This window comes from Plectropomus leopardus, chromosome 6 (genome assembly GCF_026936395.1).
Source record: "Plectropomus leopardus strain MGB_pleo_1.0 chromosome 6, ASM2693639v1, whole genome shotgun sequence".
Classification (NCBI taxonomy): Eukaryota; Metazoa; Chordata; class Actinopteri; order Perciformes; family Serranidae; genus Plectropomus; species Plectropomus leopardus.
Genome location: NC_142181.1, coordinates 17,282,769 through 17,303,054, shown reverse-complemented (window position 1 = coordinate 17,303,054; position 20,286 = coordinate 17,282,769). Strand labels below are relative to the sequence as shown.

The following is a 20,286-nucleotide window of genomic DNA, read 5'->3' as shown; positions in this document are numbered from 1 at the left end:
GTTGGTAATGCAATACAAGCACAGCATACTTAAGCAGTTAGCATGTAAGCCTATCGTGTATTAAAAGTTGATTACGAATCTCTTTATAGAGCATATTACAATATTGCTGTAATAAAACAGTAATTTGTGAGTATCACAACATAATAAGACATATTTATCTATCTTATGTTAATATTTTACTATCTAACACATCCATGGCTCTGGGATATGCTTGTGGTCTGCTCCCAGTATATTTGGCGACAGTCATACACGTGTATCCGTGCAACATATCGACCCTTTATTTGAGGTATGTCAATCTTGCATAGTCTTGTTTCTGTTTCATTAAACCAGGTCAATCTCTAACACTGTACGAATTGAAAGGCCTCTAATTCTATTTTTTTCCATTTTTTAAGGGGAGAAAATCTGATAATGAATGGGACACAATTTAAGACCACAGGTGTGTCTATTTAACCCCGAGGCAGAAAATCTAGTAGGGAAGAGTATGAATTCACGCAAAAAGTTAACAATAGTCCCACATCGAGACAATACACACAAGCTGCTGGACGAGATATCATGCAAAAGATGAAAAAACAGTCTGCACACTAGAGCGTGCTCCCATAAATATTTAATGGAATTATCTCCGAGGTGATGTTTCAAGCTTCACACTCCTCATAAAACGTTTTCTCTTGAATAGAATATGACACAACTGCTCCTCCCTCCACAGCTACTATATACTGATGATGACTGTTATAACTGTCAGTTATAGTGTCATTGTCAAGGGTTGTTGGTTCCCATCCACAGCATTAAATACAACATGGTGAAGGAGATAACTTTTGAAGAATAATAATTTCAGTATGCTCTGTTGAGTTTATGATGGGCCAGACTCTGGCTTGTTTGCATTTGAGGTTAGTTTTGCTGAAGCCTTATCTGTATTAATGTTGGTATCATTTTTATGGGATGGTCACTGTGTCTTTGTGTATGTGTGTGTGCGTGTGTATGTGTGTGCGTGTGTGTGTGTGTGTGTGTGTGTGTGTGTCGCAGGCAGTTTTTGTTTTGCATGAGGCTGTGAACCTTCCTGCAGATAATGAGCATGCAAAAAATCCTGCATGTACATGACAGCTCATATACATGTCTCTTGTGTGTGTGTGTATCTGTGTGGGTTTTTCTGTATGTCTCTCCCTGTTTGTGTGTGTGTGTGTGTGTGTGTGAGTGAGTGAGAGAGAGAGAGAGATGGCGAGGATGCATGTTGACAATGTGTCTGCCGCCGGCACACATTTTGTGTGTGTCTGCGTGTACACTGCTGTGTTCCAGCTGTCTGAGTGGATAAGGCTCAGTGGGTGAACAAACACTGCACATGTCACACACACACGTGCACACACACACACACACACACACACACTGTGCTATAATAGGGAGTGTCTGTGAGCATTTACTCAGCAGGGGTTTGACAACACTGCAAGTCACAACTATAGTATGATGTGCTTTAAAGATGCAAAAATAGTGAGAAACTGAGAACAAGATATGTGATGCAACATGCTGCATTAATGAGGAATTTACTTACCTGTAAATACTATTTTTCAGGACTTATTGCCAAAACAAAGTGTATATCTCATCTTGGTTCTTTTATTATATTTCTATTTTTCAAATTCCATCACATAATATAACATCTTAACAGGTGTATCGCACATTTATAAAACAGAGGGAAAAAAGAATCATATCAACAACAGTGCCTGATAGTTTTGTGTCCTGATGCTTTCTATTGTGAGCCTTGACTTTTTTTTCTGCTCATCAAACTGTTGTGCTGCAAGTGTATTTGTTACTTTATGTAACTGTGTCATTTTAATGTGTATCATGTATTACCTTAATGCAAAAGATTGAAGCCAAATCACACAATTTCAAGGGACTTGAGAAAAAGATCAAGCAAAATTATGCTGCTAAGTCTCAAACGCTTCACCTGTATGAGAAACCAGCCACCCTCACAGCTGCACCACCTCCAGGTCGGCTGGGGAAAACCTCAGGGCATAGAGTTTTAATGATGACATAGAAAATCTCACAAAGTGCTTTCAGCCACCTGGCTTGATAATAAATCATGACACAGATTTTACTCAAACACACACAGATTCAATCACAGAACATTTCCCAGTACAGAAGAGAAAATTGAATGATAATGGCCTACATAGTAAACTGTCTTTAACGTGTGTAATAACACTGGACAGGTTCATTAAACCCATATGATATATAGCTAAAATTAATTTCAAATTTTCACTGGATTTTTCTCCCTCTCTACTCTATGCACAAAACATTCAATCATGAAAACAGAATGAGGAGGACATCAAACTGTTCACTATGGTCATTGAAGTAGTACAAAAGAAAATGGCGATTAGTTTTTATTGTGCCAACACGTCAGCGGGGCTGTAAAGTGTCAGCTCTAAGAACTACATTTTGGTCTGCTGTTACTTATTTGCATTTTCAAATAAGCAATATTTTACTTTAAAATGTTCACCATATTTTCCTGCTCATTTTGTTGCCAGTAATAGCATGTTTGTTAAAGCATGATGTGCTGTAGCTGCCTCAGAAGACCGAGTGAGAGCCGCTGCTCAGTGGACAGCTGAGAGGCAGAGGGAGACCGCAGGGGAAACAACGTGCTGATCAGCATATTGTCTAACTTTTTGAATTGAGGATTTATTTCAGTTAAATGAAATCTCGTGATTGTTGGATAAGTGAACTAATTAACTAGATGACTAACTAAGACGGTTTATTGACAGTTTTAATGAAAATGATAAATTATGACAGAAAAGTGCATCAAGATACATTTCTCAGAAGATAAAACTGTAACGTAAACCCAGCAATCCCCAATTTCTCTGTAGGAGCAAGGCATTGGAGAGCACAAACAATGCTTCTCCATGCGTTACAATGCAAAACCTTAGCTCAGTAAGTTTGTTACTTGCTGCATGTCAGTTTGTTTACACAGAAGTTAGCCTGCTGCAACGGTTGCAATGCCAACTGCACACATAAAAATGATCAACACTCTGACCATCCTGCTATGTTAATTTGAAAGAGAATGTCCGTTCTACTCTTAGATTAGTTTAATGCTTTTAACATTTTTGTTCCCCAATAACTCTCCTTTCGTGTGATAAAAAGTAAAACAGTAAGTCACTACAGTGAGTGTCAACGTTTCAAATATCTTGTGTGAACTGTGTTGAATGTTAGGCAGATGAATCAATAAATGCATGTGACAGAATCTTTCAATTTTAACAGTTGACAATGAAGAGATTAGTATTAGTCTGTAGAAAAATATAAAGCCACCTGTATTGAAAGTTTAGTGTCAAGTATAACAACTGCATGCAAGCATGATGTTTTTGTTTTTTTTTGTCTGAGTGTTTTATGGCTCACACCAAGTGTATGAGAACAATACGCACTGAAATAATCCATGACTTCAGTACATCTGCTCTCTTCTAGTTTTGAATATCTTAACACTTTGTAGCTCAGAGTCACGAAGGCGGAAAACAGCCTCCACGTCCCAAATCTAAACAGTATCAGTGAGCATCAGTGCAGTCCATTAATTTCCATTAGGCTCCCTCATCGTGTATAGGACCTCTGCCAGTTATAAATGGCATGGATATTATGGGAACACGCTGGCACTCGTTTACATGTACTGACACTGCGGTGGCGGAAAACTCTCCCCCCTGCACCTCCACCGAGCCCCCGCCTCCTCGCAGCAAGCTGCTTCGCCCTCTCTTCTGCAGCAAAGAAGTCTGTGGTCGCCCTGAAGAATTCCAGCAGAGCTCTGTGGCTCCACTTGGTCCGACGGCTCTCCATCTCACTGTTTGGTGCAGCTGCAGAACCAGCTGCACTAAATGCACCAGTGGCACTCTCCTCAGACTGGGTGGAGAAACCACAGTGACTTCCACGGTCAGTCAGGAGGAGGAAAAAATGTGGGTTTGTCTCAAAGAGTTCCAAGGGCACCGTGGATTGGGCGTCACCGCGCACTGGGTCATCTCGAGCGCACACGCTCAGAACAGGAATAGCCACTTCATCCACGTCTCTCAAGGGTTCATTGCGTTCCCAATACCCATCCCAGGTACCTGAAGTATTGCAGCTGGTCCCTGCTGGTGCTGCTGATGCAGAGTCCACTTGTCCAGTTGGACAGAACAATGCCTCCTCCAGGCCCCGTAAAGAACAGCTAGAAAACAGGGCGTCTGTCTGTATGGTCTCCCCCAGCACCGTCTTGTACCTGTGCATGATTACACAAACACATACACAAAAAGATCAAAAATAAACAAGACAAGAAGAAAAAAAAATAGTAAATCAATTTTGGAGAGCTGCATGGGTCTCCTATTCTCCTATTCTCCTAGTGGCATTGATTTGAGAAAGCGTACCTGGGTCACGATGTCTCTCACAATCAATGAGTTGACACTGAGCAGGCCATCTGTTGCTACAGTAACTTCATTGTCTCCTTAATTGTCTGCGCTTTTCCAGTAAATTGTTACCAAGTACTTGCATCTGCTTTTCTTACAATCCCTTTGTATCTCCCTGTTGGCTCACTGAAAATTCAATCATTTTCCTTGTTACAGTGTGTTCTGCCTGACATTGTTATATGGTACACTTCATACAGAAACCTTATTAAGGTCTGGCTTTATTTTATTTAACTGCTTGACAGTGTATGATTTATTCCCTATGGTAGACTGAAAGAAGCTGTTGATCTCATTCTCTCCTCCAAAACTCATTATGCTCCCCTTAACTAATGCACCATTTTCCAAAAGGATATGTCCATATTACACATCATCAACCAGAAACCTCATCTAGATCTTTCAAAATGTAACTTCTTTGCAGGTTTCCAGTATCATAAAATAATATTTTCTTAACTCAGGCCATCTTTCTTAGTAGTAGGTATACTTACTAAACAATGATACTTATATAATACGTACATAAAACTTAAATATTTGCACCAAGTTGCACTCAAGTTAATTGCTGACAGCTGAAAATAAAGCAATCCTCACTAAAATGAAAAAGTACAGGTTTGCTGAACATATTTTTGGTTCAGTTTTGACCCACCTTTCTTACTGTAGCTGTGCATATACCTTTCTAGTGTGAGGGTAAAGTCACACATGAGCAAGATTAACATTAGTGAATATTTGCCTCCCTTTCACTTCCATTCAGTGCAAGCACAGGCGCAAAAAAAAACATTACTTTCCAATGGCTAAGCAAATGCACATCTCTGCATCACGTGGAATTATACTGCTTTGTCCTACTAAATCACGGCCTCAACCAATAGCAAAGTTGTCTGTTGTGGAGGAGACGCTGATTATTGCCGTGTTTCATTTGCCAACGTTGAATGATTCTGCCCATAAAAAATACTGCCCCACGAGACATTTTGCCTGGCTTGCAGTGAGTCGGGAAACAGGCACGGAACATAAACTAAAGGAAAATGTACCAATAATTCAGATTTCTTTACACATTCAGCACAAACATCACCTCAGCAGGCAACAGTAACTCACCTGCATTCTGCATGTGTGACAGTGCCCTAAGGAGGGATTGTTGTGGACATTATTGGGCTTTGCCTTCAATCTACCTAAATGTGGAAAAACTTCTGATTATTTCCAACCTGTCTGAGACTTTTCTGGTTTTTGCTTGGCAGATATTGTTGCAGTGATGTTGCTGTGCTCCAAGATTTCAGCGACTTATTTGGTGAGTAAAATGTTATCAAAATGAAGGCCAAAACTAAAATAAGACTTGTAATGACCCAGAATCTCCCTATGAAAGCCTAAAAAGTTGTATTCATTTCAGTCTTTTTAAATATTTTTTTCTTCAGGTATCATCACCATTTTTCCATCCATCCCTCAGTACCTCACCTACGCCAGCACATTTCCCATACCTGCTGAGACATATCTTCTGGTAGAGCACCAACGCCCACTGCAGCGGCCACCACAACCCATTCTCAAACCAGCTCTGACAGCGGAACACGGGCGACAGGCAGACAGCCGCCGTCACGTAACTGGATGATCCACACTCCCCCAGGTAAGAGAGTAAAAGGCCCGAGCCAGTGCTCTCGCTAACGGCATACAGTCTTCCTGCAGGCTGTCGGTGGCGGATGTAGCGCACAGCCTCACGCAGGTCTGCAGGGTCACCAAACTGTTGCAGCTTTAGGGTGGTGAGCGGGGTGCCATTGTGGCTGCGGCGGTTGAAAACTGCAGGGAGGTAGCCATGGGACAGTGCTGTTTCACACAACTGTAGAGAGAGAGGGTGGAGAAAATGACAAAGGCTGTCCGTGTGTCTTTAAAAAATGTTTTAAGTTTTACGTAAGCATTATGAAAGTGTGAGTGTTATATAAATCGAGTGTTATAAAAAAACATCAGCGGGATAGCGACACAAGCAACAAAAGGAAGAAAAAAGGATTTAAAAATTGCGATAGCAATTGTATAATCTTTGTTCATTGTCATTTCAATGTATTATGGTCCTTTTGTCCATAACAAGCATAACAAAAGAAACTGCCAGTATGCCGATGTTTTGGTAGCTTCTTAGCTAGCTAAGTAGCGTGTCATAGTTACTGCTGATTTGTGCATGACAGCCATGTATTTTTCCACATTTCCATGTCACATTCCCCCCAACTAAAGTCCAGTAGCAAAGTTGCTGCACTTGTTTCTGCTCGTCATATCAGTGCAGACTGGCAGCAGATACCAGAGGCTCAAAATTATCGTATTGTAAGAAAAATTATCATATGGCACTCACAATCACGAGATCAAACAGGTTCGGTTTAAAACTTTAGTAAACAAGTATATAAACGACTGTTTGACACATCTACAAATCTACCCATACCCACAGCTGCCTTTCACATCATAATGGCCAACACCAAACGTGACTGGCTGTAAGGAGATCATGTGAAAAGCCAGGATATGAGTTAAAATGAGACGTGTAAACTTAAAGAAATGCTTATTGTAAATGTCAAAATGGTCAAATTATCGTACATTGCGGCAATTTTGGAATTATTGATCGTACATCGTACAGAGGGCAAACTTATCGTACAAATACAATAATTATTGTACATCTGGCACTGGCAGGGTCAGAGCACCAGTTGTTAACATTAGTCTACAGAGCACTGCTAGTCGCCTGGTACTGAAGCTGTGTTCTTTTTTTATTTGAAGATTTGTATGATCTATTGATAGCATGAAACGTAGGTAGTGAATGAATCGTGAGCATCCTGAAAACAGCAAAACGATGCCTGTAGCCAACAGGAGGAATTACCAAGAGAAGGTAGGCCAATTGCAATGTCAGGCATCACCAGGGGAAGTTTTCAACAACTGCCCCTTCTAACTCATGGCACTTAAAAACGAGGGGTAGGGCTAAAAATATGAAGTGGATTGCTCCTTAGTCTAATGTCACAAATCTAAACAATGCCTCCTTTTAGAGATCAGTTTCCATTTTGTTCCACTAAATGTCTTTGCAGTTGTAACACCTGAAAACAGCATGGTACTTTTTATAGTATGGAAAAGAAATAAACAGTTTCTGGGGGAAGTGAGAACATAGTAAAACTACAGGATTAAATGTTGCTCTCTTTTGCTGCACTGATCAGCCACTGTACGCTGAAACACTACAGAATTGGTTCAACTGTCATCAGTTCATTGAAAGAGAACAAAGTAATCATTAAGTCCTTAAGTCTAAGGACTAAGTCTAAGATTTAGAGAAACAATATTAGGCTTCTTGGTTTTGCAAAGATGAGCCTCAGCAAATAAGAGTTATGCATCCCAACATATTTCTTCATAATGTAACCTAAATAAGCAAACATCACTGGCAAAACAAAGAGGCCTCCCCGTGGTGATTATTTACATCAGCTTGTCAACACTGAGGCAGTTCTGAGACAGTGTAGAGGCCAACATGATGCACAGTCTCATTAGCTACGATGATGTCCATGCAGCCCACAGTCAGATGCTCAGCTCAGACACGATGCAGCTCTCCTTGAACTGGGCTCAGAGCAAACTTGGCACACAAGGACAGAAAGGGCTCCAGTATGGAAACCTGTGATCTCATGTCTTTGGCAGGTAGTCTTCCCTTTCAGTTAGCTGCAGTGTTTAGATAATTATCAGTACTCAGTGTTTCTTTGAAAGTTGACTATTATGATTATTATTATTTTGATAAAAATGTGATGATATGAGACATTTGGCCTGAGTGAATGAATGTAAGAAAATGCTAGATGAGTGAATGGGAAGTAATGTCTTCTTTGTGTTCATTTAACTGAAATTCAGATGTGTAAATGTTTCTAATCAATGTTGTAAACTTGGCAAGACTTTAAGTTTTATTCAGCACATAAAAAGCTGTGCAGAATGCAGGAGAATCATATATGCTCAAAGTTTACAAACTACTGTGCGCAAAAAAATGCATGATTTAGCATTTGGCTCCCCAAGGCATTATGTAAAACTGATTATAATAACAAATTATCAAGTGGGTTTCATAAAGCAGGTATCAGTGAAAATGTGTTTCAGATCTGTAAATTCTGCTCACCAAAAAGCCTTTTCATCTTCAAAACCAGGCTCGAGCATAAACATTTGGCATCATTTTCTTTTGCTTTTAAGGCTCTCAAGAATCCGGCTCTCAAGAATCATGTTTACAGTAAACACTTGTTTACTAGCAACATTACTGTGAAGGTTTTAAGGAAAGAAGGAAGAGTAAATCTATAACTTTTTGTAGCTTTGGCTATTATTGTAAACCTCTCTTTTTGCTAAACCCTTAATATTGTTCATGATATCACAGTAAGTGTTGGTAACGTATTAAGCATATTCTTAAATGACATTATTCTATTATGTTCTAAAAGTTGAGCAGAAAACCCCAAATACTTATGACATATCTTTAGTAAGCTTAAACCTGAGCTTATAACACAATAAAATGGGGGAAATAACTCTAGAAATACTGGAGTTTTTTGATTCCGAGCTTAGGAGAAATGAAATGAATAAAATATAAATTACACCAAAAAGCTCTCCATGCAGAGAAAGACTGAAAATAAGAGATTGTTCCAGCGTAAGCTCTTCAGAATAAATGATTCAATCCATTACAGTGTCTGGAAACACACAGGAGCAGAGTTCAGTTCTCTGTTTGTCACACACAAGTCTGTGGTCAGGAACAATGGTGGTAGCCTGTGCAAATAAATTGTCAGATATGAAATGAGTTACAGTCTGCTTATATCTGCAGAAATCCCAGTGGGAGTGCAGGCAGAGCTGCAGAATTGCTACATTAAATATTTACCAGCTAAGAAAGACTGCAGTAGGATTTTTGGCACTTTCTGGTTGTCTGTATGAAAATGGGGTTTGCATGGCCAGATACATTGCCAGGCAGTGTCAGGAGAGCTCTGAGCAGAGCTAATACACCAGAACATCATTCATTCACTCATTTATTAGCATCTTCCCTAGCTTGTTCCATAGATAATATTTTGCATTATGAGAGGAGGAGTAGAGCTGTTTCAAATGCATTTAATTGCCAAATTCACTTGAGTTCAGTTTAACTGCCAATGATACAGAGAGGATTAGAGATATATTCATATATTACAGAAACTAAATGATAAACGTTGCTGAAATTAAATTCAGTTGAACAGAGTGTGAAATGATTTGGTCCTGCTCAGGTATTAATAGAGTCACTGTGGTGATGCACTGTCTGATTTACCCACAATAACAGACAAAATGAATGATGAGTAACAACTTCTCAGCGTTAGATATTAAACACACCTTGAGGCTAATAAAATGAATGGAAGATTCCACTGAATCCAAAAATATTGCAAACCTGTATCTGTATTTTCATTTGTCTCCAGAACCTAAAAACCTATCATCTGTTCTCAAGTGAGGCAGTGATTCATGACCAAAGGAGAATATATTTTGGATAATCTGATAAATTCACCAGGTTAGAGGAAACACTTGAGCTGAGTGCTTCCTTAATGTGACCATTTATTAGTTTTAAATTTAGTAACTTCACCTTTCTTTCTAGTTCACATTTGTGCACATGAAGTTTATGGCAATACTTTCCCTTAAATGTCATCTTGACAGTGTGAATTTATATTTTTTAGAGATCTCAGCGTCATTGCAGGAAAAGTAACAAAACGAACAGCAGCTGCTCCAGCAGTTTTCTGCCAGAGCTGATAAACTGTCAGCTCAGTGACAAATTCCTTCAGCACGGAGTCCAGACACTGGTCAACATGCCAGCTCTCCTACACACTGTCCGTCTTATACACACACACACACACACACACACACACACACACACACACTCTCACAAAGAGGCAGCATTTATTTTCCTCCCCCGCTGTACTGAAACAATGACATTAAAGACACAAATACTAGACGGCTTCAACCACACACTTCGAGTTGTCAGCAAAGCATAGATTTAAGATAGTATAATCCTACTCTACCTTCGAAAGATATTGTTTGTGTTTATTGTTCGGCAATGACCTCTAGTGACTGCAGTAATTATGACAGGAGAAAGGAGGAAGCCATGTGACCTAGTATAAAGAGCAAACAATTCCCAGTGGTGTATTGAGGGGTCAAACAAACAACTGTTTATCTCGTGCAAAATGAAATTAAAGACATCAGGAGACTTATATACATACTTAATTGTTACGTACATAACATACTTAATTTGCATCACGTAAGTCACATAACTAACATAATTATTTAAACCCAAACCGTGACCTTTTAAAAAAGCTAACAAAGTAGTTTTTTTTACCTATGCCTTAATGCAACTGACATCTAACGCAACTGAAACATAAGTCAGCTTAAACTGCAAACTAATGCAACTGGGATCTAACTCAACTGCAGCCTAACACATCTGCAACCTAACACAACTGAAACCTATCACAACTGGAACCTAATACAACTAACACCAAAGGCAACTGGAATCTAATGCAACTGATGCCAAAGGCAACCTAAACCTAACACAACTGCAATCTAACATAACTCAAAATTAACACAACTGGAACCTGACACAACTGATGCCAAAAGCAACTTAAACCAAAGGCAATGGAAACTAGCACAGCTAATAACAAAAAAGCAAGTTAAATCTAACACAACTAATACCAAAGGCAACTGGAACGCAAAACAACTTAAACTGAATTTAACTGGAAGCTAATGCAACTGGAACCCAATGCAATTGAAACCTAATGCAACTGAGACCTGACAAAACTAATACCAAAGGCAAATGGAACCTAATGCAACGGAAATTTAACTGGAAGCTAATGCAACTGGAACCCAACATAATTGAAACCTAACACAAGTGGAACTTAACACAACTGATGCCAAAGGCAACCTAAACTTAACACAACTGGAAATTAATGCAGCTGATACCAAAAGCAACTGAAACCTAATGCAACTAGAACCTAACAAAACTAATACCAAAAGCAACTGGAACCTCACACAACTCAAACCTTATTTAACTGGAAGCTAACACAACTGGAACCCATCGTAACTGAAACCTTAAGCAACTGGAACTTAATGGAACTGGAACCGAATAACACCTGAAAACAGCCACTTATTGGACAGATAACATTTAAAAGGGGTGCTTCAACAATATTCCCTTTAAAACATGTTGAAAAGTGTGATCTAGTTCTGTGAGACCTCCTCTGGTGTTAAACAAACTTCAGCAGCTCCCTTATGACATGTTGCCACAAATCAAGTTAAATTAAGGATGTTATTCGATTAGAAGCCTTTTGAAGGCAACAAAGCATCTCACGACAATGCTCTGTCCTCTATTCAGGTCAATAGTTTCCCTAAATACTCTTCAACAGGCCTGTGATAAATGTCCAGGGAATAGATTTGCTCCTCTGTGCATGAGTGCAGCCAACATTTAAGAAATAAGGGAGAATTTTGTGGAATAATGTCATCTTCATCTAAATGTATCTGGCAACATTATATTACTGTATCAGCTCATTCATCATCTCTTGTAATAATTTCAGTGCTCTGCTAATGAACTAAGTGAGATCTGACTGTTCAAAGAATTAATACAAATCTGGATTAAAAGTTACTGTACTTGTTACATAACAAATGCCATCTTTATAATTAATCGTTTGGCAGTTTGTCCAAACAACTAATTTTATGAACTTAAGCTAAACAAAGCAGTGTCTGTTCTTTGAGGTCTTTCTTCACAGCAGACAAGCAGCAGAAAAAAACTTCTATCTAACATGGCAGCAGCTGCTAAAGATGATTTTTTAAGATTAAAGAAAATCATGGTGCCCAAAATATTGAGTCTTGTGAAGTCTCACAAACATGATGGACATTAAAACATTTTGCCGTTGGAAGTTTATTCCTCTGGCTCAATTAAATGAAATATCAAGATCTGAGCTTCCAAACTTTTTTCAACCAACAGTAGCTGCTGTTCCACAAGCCTCCATAAAATTGGACTTTGTCATAGAGGGTTTTTTGGTGTTACTGTAAAGGTTTTATTTTAATATATATATATTTTTTTTTTATTGAAATTCTCAGGGCATTACCGACTTTACCAGCCCCACCCAACCTCCTCTCACAACCTGTAACAACAGAGGAGAAAGCAATAACAAGGAAGAAAATAAAAATACATAAGTAGATTTAAAAAGACAAAAATATATCATAGAAATTAATCTATCACTAAACCATCACTCATATGATACATAGACCCACAGCAAATTATGAGGGTAACACAACTTGTAAGGAAGGCACAAAGTAAATGGCATGATAAGTTTTAGAAATGTGAAGAAGAAAAAGATAATGAATGGGTGAAAAAATAACTTGAATAAAACTTCAAATTGGAGTGCATGTTGATGACGTAGAGTCAGAGGCGTCAAAAGTACATAAGTGGCGTTTTCTGTCCATATTCGAAGGTAAATGAGCACCTACTACTTCACTGGTTGGTAAAAATTGAAACCTTGTCATTTAAGCAAAGAAAAAAAATCCCCATCTCCCATGAGTCATAGGCAAATGCCAAATACCAATAGGCAGATTTAATTTCCCAGGTAGGGAAGGGCACTGATATTGGAAAAAGTGTGGGGACATGTTTGCACATTGCTGAGCGTCCGGGGAAGTTTCTCTCTGTATCTCCATGTGTTGACTCCACACACTCCTACCACTTTTTTGCACATAAAGTCAATGTCTTACTACTACAGACTGACCCCGTGTGTCAACACCAAACTGAGGAATTTCCTAAAAATAATGTGATATCATTGCAAGTTTTTGATTTACAGTATGCTTGGTAGCTATATGTTGGTACATTTGTGTCCTGTCTATGTTGGGTCTTGTGCTTTGAACTTCTGGTGATGTTTCCGTGATTTAGAAATTTTCAACACAAAACTGATTAAGTATTACTGCCACTATGACCTCCCTCGCTGATCTAATTGTGACTGTTAATAGTGAAACTTTCCCACATTTACTGCACGAGTGGTAAGCAATTATCCCATCCCGCAAGGAATCTGGAAAACTCTTAGCAGAACTCAGAAAGTGAAAAAGAAGGGTCTGAAAAACAATTATCTAAGTGCTGAATGGTAAATTACACATAATGACCAGATTATATAACGTCTCATACAGTATCTATAAGACATGAAGCCTGAAGCAAAAATGAATGCCCAAAGGATACTGGATAAAAAGTTTAACTAGGTCACAAAATTATGTTAAGAACTGCTCAAAAATGTATCTGCTCTGTCAGGAAAGTGTGACGCATGTAAATCATGTGAGTCAGGGCGGCTGTAACAGCTGGATGTCTGCCTCCAGGAACATTTATAGCCTTTCAGCACATAGCTTTTAATGGTGAAACAGGCTGCCGCATATGGAGCTCATTCTGGCATGTCTTTACACACCTTCAGTATATTAAACTGGGCTTTTTACATGACCTCTTTGTGAAGCTGAGAATAAAAACAGGATAAATTTGAGGTAGTTTATGGTTGAGATCAGGGGATGTAACTATTTTATGAGTTAGCTGTCTATGTAGACTTGCTTTGACTTAAGATGTTAGATCAATTTAATGCTGGTTTAAATGAACTGGTGTTTTAGGATATATGCATCTTTGCTTTCTTAGCTAAAGTTATGAGAGGATGGATGACGCTGTAATAGTTGAGTGGTATTAACCTTCTCATCTAACACTCAGCTAGAAAACAAAGAACAGAGTTTGTACAGTCAAGAAAAACCTAGCATGTCATGGAATTTGTAAGTAGCAATTTTCAGGGCCTGCAGAGGTTTCAGAAAAATAAATAAACCCAGAATGTTGTGGAGAAGTCATGGAATTTTGTGTCACCTGTATAATTCAGTATATGTGGTTCAGCTAAAAAAATCAACTGAGGAAAATCTATTTTGGTTAAACAGCACTTTAATACTCGGGCAGATCAGTCTTGTCACTTGACATTATGTTGCTCTCTGCGTGAGTAACGTCAGACTTTAATCTCAGTGGCAGTTTGTTCTTTGACAAGATGCAAGTTTGTGCAATGCCAGGAAAATGCAGATTTAATAATACCTGGGTTTCTTCGACGAGTGTAGGGCATGTCACGAGAGAGACCATGAAATGGGTGTGTGGTCGTTGGTCGTTGGTGATCGTTCAACATTTAGTATTTTTAACATGGGAGATGCAGCACTAGCTAGTCATGCTAAAGGAGGTAATGTTAGGCACTATCACACGCGAATCAACTCCGATCACCAGCTTTTTCACCAGTGTTACATCCACTGCCAGCTCCAGCGCTTCCCTCTTGTCCACAAAACAGGTTTTTCAGGTGCTGTGTCTAGGAATTAAGCCCAAACTGCAGAGGTACTATAGGCGCTAAAGGTGGCTAATTCTCACTTATCCCACATGACACAAGCCAGCTTTTTCAGGTCATGTTTCCCAGCAGCCAAAAAGATGCCAGATTTGCATGTGGTGTATGCAAAGGCTTATACATTTTGGACTGGCTCCATATTTTACAAAACTGACAAGTGCACTTTGACATGTTTTTTTTTCTTATCATCCATGTATACACAAACGTTTCAGAGAATGTATAGTCATGAATATTTGCCTAAAAGCCATGGGAATTTATTACTTAGAATATAAATGAACCCTGAATTAAGTGTATTTCCCTAAAAATGTTCTCATCTGCTGTGAGGTTCCAAGGACAGAGGGATGTTGTATGCTGTAACGCCCTCTGAGGCAAATTGTGATTTGTGATAATGGGCTTTATAGATAATATTTAAATTGAAATTATTATTTGCACAGCCCTTTGAAACATGCTTTGTGATTGGGCCACAATGCACTCTTACTTTAACTGACTTATCTGTAAAGCACTTTGGATTGCCTTTGGGTATGAAATGTGCTATATCAATAAATTTGCCTGACTATGTCTAAATGTAGAGTTACTGCTTTAAAAAACACAAAGAATAAAACAGAGAAATGAATGGAAACATATATTTGCTAAATGTGTTATATAATACTATTAGTAATGTCATTCAGTGCAGTGATTTAACTAACTAACCACCTCACTGACTGACTGAAAGAATAAATAAATGTGAGAATTTGGCATGTTTCAAAATCTGACCCAAAAAATACCACCACTGAAAAGACTTTATGATTGCAGGTGCTGTACCAGCGTTTACTTACACTGTTATGTTAGTGAATATGAATCATGGCAGACCACATAGACAAAGAAGCACAGGAGAAACTCTGAGTAAAAATATGAATGATTCAAGAGAAGATGGCTCATTCATAAATTCATGAGTTCCTGAAATGTGCTGTGTAAAAGAGAAGGGCGCAGGGACCACAAGCCCACACGCTCCAAAAACAATCTACATTTCCCTCTCTGTTTCTTCTCTATGTCACGGATATAGACCCACGTGTGTGTGTGTGTGTCTGTGCCGACGAAAACATGAGCTCTTTTTATCTCTCTCCCCCCCACACACACACACACACACACACACACACACACACACACACACACACACACACACACACACACACACACACTGGGTTATACACACCAGTGACAGGAACAATCCTAATTGGTGTATATCCCTTGTGGTGCCTCAGCTTCCAGCCCTCACAAGCGGAACTGGCTGACAGCATCACAAATACTCTCTGCTCTGATGATGGCCCAAAAAAGCATGAGGCACAGATCTGTGTGACAATTACTTTGCATCCCTCAATCATTATGCTTTTCCTGTGGTAAAGCTTTAAGTCACCACATTTTTTATAATGTTTCCCCTTTTCCCCTCAATTTTTAAAATTTCTCCATGGCTTGTTCCCATTTCTTTTCATCATCTGTCAGTCCCTATTAATTTTTATAATAAATAAGTTATTCACTTTAGATTACTGTCAAACACATTCAGTTTTGTTAGAGTGCTGAGTTCTTGCAGAGTTGTTATATGTGACATGGAGCTGACAGCGAGCCTGTGACGGATTTGCACACAGAGCGAACTGTATGAAATGAAATGAGCTAGCAGGATGCCAGGTGTCCAGTGTGGTGCGAGAGCCAACAGGCAGTCATGTGGAGCAGCACTGCACTTCCCCAGGCCCCTCAAGTCAAGCGATGCTTTGTAATCCCTCACTCAATTACCTCAGTCAGTGTATTGAAAGAGCAGTTGAAAGACTGGTGCTGCTTCTGCATCTGCTCTTTTTACCCTTTTGCACTTTTCTTCCAACTGAGCTTGCCATGGCTTTAGCTCAAGTGGATACCTTTGCCAAAATTGCCATTGTTGATTTGCACTGACATCTTCCCACATTTCTTTTAAAATGACTGGATGTCTGACTTCTCTTTTGACAAGCTGAAATACTTGTCCTTGTATGTGTCTTGCATGTTTCTGGTTTCGACCCTCGAAAATAATTGGCTTTATTTCAGCTATGAAAAAGCTCATGTATGCTTTGTGTAGTGTAGAAATGTTACTGTCACATGTATAGTAAATAATAGGAAACAATGCACTCTGACGCAGCTGCTGCACTGACATTTTCACCATGTTGACTCATGCTGTAACATAGATAAGAGACAAAGAGCAGCTACGAAGTTAATGACACAGTTTAAAGGAATACTTTTCCTGCAAAATGACTTTGTTTTTCAATTTGTAAATCATTTTGTCATGCCATGAAGAAAATGTTGTTTTTCATACATGCCTCCATGGAAAAAAGGCAACCATATTGATGTATTAATTGATTGAGGACCACATTTAACAACAAAACAGAACATCCATCTATAAACTCCCGCACAGTTAATTTGTGCGACATAGAAAACGGTTTAAAACTGAACTTAGTGAAACTTATCTATGCTCGCCTCAAAGCCAGACCCCAATACTTTTCTAGTAAAAATGCATATGTTTGGGAAGTACTGAGCATACAACTGGATAAATGAGACTTACTGCACAAGTTGTGTGAGTAGTTTTGCCTTTGTTGAGGTCCCAAATCAATCAATAAATTGTTTGGTTTTCTGTGGAGGCATGCCAGTCACAGTTCAAGGTAACACAGATTGACTAATTCATATACAAATCATCATTTTGTGAGTTAAGTATACCTTTGAATGTAGGAATCAGTGACTAGCTGGACACAATGCACTCTCGTGCACCTGCTGGAGTATAATTTTCACCATGTTGACTCATGCTTTGACACAGATTAGATACAAAGAGAGGCTTCACACGTTCAGTTTAAGCTGCATCAATTGTGGACATCCTGACCTTTGTCAATGAAATGGATACAAATGGGTTTCTAGCTATGTACAGATTCAGAAAAATGAGACTGTTAGTGTCTGCAGACACTTTGAAAACAGATATTTCTAACCATTAACAGGATATCAGCGTTGTGGAATATTTGAAGCTTGCTTTAGGGACCATGTGTTCAGCAATCAGCTATATGATTTTTAACTTTTCTATAACTTCATATAACTTGAGCATCATTTTGTTCTTTTGTGTGTTCGGTTTCTACATGAATATCATCTAATATGTAGTCATTCATGTCCCCTCACCTCTATTATTGGACCATTTTTATAATGTGAAGTTTGTGAAAGAAGCCAAAAACGCACCTTTAACACATTTCTAGTGATCTTCCCAAAAGAGTTTGGGATGATGAGCAGAACGGGACTGGTGGAGTGACTGGAGGTCCGGCGTCGTTTCTGGTAGGAAGGCACAGCCCAGTCTAAGGACACCAGCCCGTCATCACTGAGCTGCAGGTTGTCCCGCACAAACTGGACCGGGCTGTCGTACGGCCAGCACGCCTCGTACACGCTCTGGAGTAAGGCGCTGGCCCGCCACGTCCAGCCGACACACGGCGAGTAATTACTGAAAGTCCTGCAGTGTTTCAGGAGATAGTTGGCCAGCGCGGACGGTTTGCAGATCAGTGCCACGGTGCGTGCTTTCTCATCTGCACCCGCATAGGCCGTCTGGGCACCGTCGCTCCCTCCTCGCTCTGAAGCGCACCGCCCGGTCTTGTCCTTCGTCGCCTGGTGTGAAATCCCCAGTCCCTGCAGCAAAGCATCCGACTGGCCCTCGGTGCCAAAATATTTGGAGCCTGGCCAGATTAAGACCACCAGGATCACAATGCACAGAGCCACAAGCCATTCCAGCATTGGCACGGTTGGGGAGAGCAAAGTGAGCACAACAGAGCGCTTTCCACGCGTTATCTAGATCTCAAGTTTAATCATTACAAATTTTACATCATAAAAACAGTCCGTGGAAGCAGCCTTACAGTGTGCCGATCTTTTTTCCTAAATTGATGCTCAGCTCGTCCGTGAAGTTTGGTGCCAAAGCGCACCAGTCTCCTCGTCGTTGTGGGCGTGCTGTCTCAGTTACGCAGCGACTCTGCTCGTTCCAAGCCCGACCTCATGTCTCCATTTCTGTAGGCACTTTTTCAACTAACGAGGAAATTCCGTCCGTGTTTCATGCACCCAGCGCCAACTGGTTTCATTAACCAAACATGTGCGGGGCTGTGTCTGACCGGTGCTTCAACCCCAACAGCTGGGAGTGCAAGAAATGTCTGTGTGTGAGCGACGCGCTCCTGGTGCTGGGAACGCCTCCAATCATGTCCAACCCCCCTCAAAGTGAGCAGGTACTCCGTGCATGATGAGCTCTGCCATTATCACCCCATTATTACTTCCTGTACTCCCAGTACAACGCAATGCGTGTTTTTTTAGATTATCTCTTTGAATATGTGTCAGCGGTCCCCTATGTCTCTCTCTTTCTCTTTGTGCTAGAAACAGGCAGACAGAGACTTGCCATTAAAAATGTAGTGCTCATCACTATCAGTTCAGTGAATTTGTGAATGAATTTTGGCAATGTACAGTACAATGAAATTGTAGTCACACACACACACACAGATAAACACACATTAATAATCCTGAGATCTGGAGAGACCGCCTATAACTTCCAATAAGGGGCTTCTTTGGTGGTGACCATGTAATGTAATGTAACCTGCTAAGCTGGTTTCTGTTGTGTAACAAAACAACTTCAGGTTGACTTCAGTGTCTCAGTTTTGTGACTGTAAATTGAAGGACAGGGTAAAAGTAGGCCAGCGTTCTTTGGACATGCAGATTGTGATGCACTGTGAGCGCTGCAGACATCCAGTGGGATTCAAGCTTCTAACATTTTATGTAATACGATAACCTCCTATCTGCTTTTTCCCCTCATCCATCCTCCAAATACTATCTATGAAACTCAGACAGATTAAAAATAGGCCATTCATTAATGACTGAGCAAGGAACTAGAGAGCAAGAACATTTTAATTTTAAATTAAATATATTGAAAGATGTAGGGCAGATCGAGATTATCATCTGTGAAGCAGTCCTCCTCTCCTCTGTGTGAAAGACAAGGGATTTGAACAATGGGCGAAAATATAACTTTTCCTTAAGGCTGCAGTTGGCTGATTTGGCCCATTTGTAAGATATTTAATTTAAAAGATATATATTGGCAATTTTTTTGTTTTCATTGTGTTACTGCTGCATTCTGTTTGAAGTAAGACTTCACATCATCAGCGCTAGAGGGATCATCTTATTTCAAGCATATATAAATGAACAATGTGTAAGATTTAGGGGGGTTTAGGGGGATTTAGTGGCATCTAGTGGTTTGGATTGCATATTCAACCAGCTGAAACATCTACTGGTTAAAATTCTTTGTTCAGGAGGTTTTTCTCAGGAGCCAAACTATCTGCAGAGATCTCTTCCTCTTCAAAACAAACAGACTCTGATTTAAACCAGTAAAAACACTGATTAAAGCAGTTTCACGTTCCAAATCAGTGTTTCGCCGACAATATCTGGCACGTCACAAACCAGACTCGTTTTGGGTTCAAGCCCGAGGTCTGGGAGCCCTTCTGCACGGAGTTTGCATGTTCCCCCTTTGTCAGCACTAAAAATTGGCCATAGGTGTGAATGTGAGTGCATGT

General features: G+C 39.8%; 1 protein-coding gene and 1 long non-coding RNA gene across 2 annotated transcripts in view; one reads left to right on the top strand and one right to left on the bottom strand.

The window, feature by feature from the left end:
- The window catches only part of LOC148189351 (uncharacterized), a 169,661-nt gene that overhangs the window by 83,404 nt on the left and 65,971 nt on the right, over positions 1 to 20,286 (top strand). Inside the window, exons 2-3 of the long non-coding RNA XR_015776799.1 lie at positions 5,618 to 5,667; positions 5,792 to 5,997. This is a non-coding gene — a long non-coding RNA (uncharacterized LOC148189351). The remainder of the gene's footprint in view (positions 1 to 5,617; positions 5,668 to 5,791; positions 5,998 to 20,286) is intronic.
- Positions 1,587 to 18,965, bottom strand: abhd15a (abhydrolase domain containing 15a). Its single transcript, XM_042487442.2, has 3 exons — positions 17,936 to 18,965; positions 5,855 to 6,207; positions 1,587 to 4,213 (listed from the first exon to the last, which is right to left on the bottom strand). Exons 1-3 carry the CDS (start codon positions 18,476 to 18,478, stop codon positions 3,559 to 3,561), a joined length of 1,551 nt encoding a protein of 516 aa, XP_042343376.2. The 5' UTR covers positions 18,479 to 18,965; the 3' UTR covers positions 1,587 to 3,558.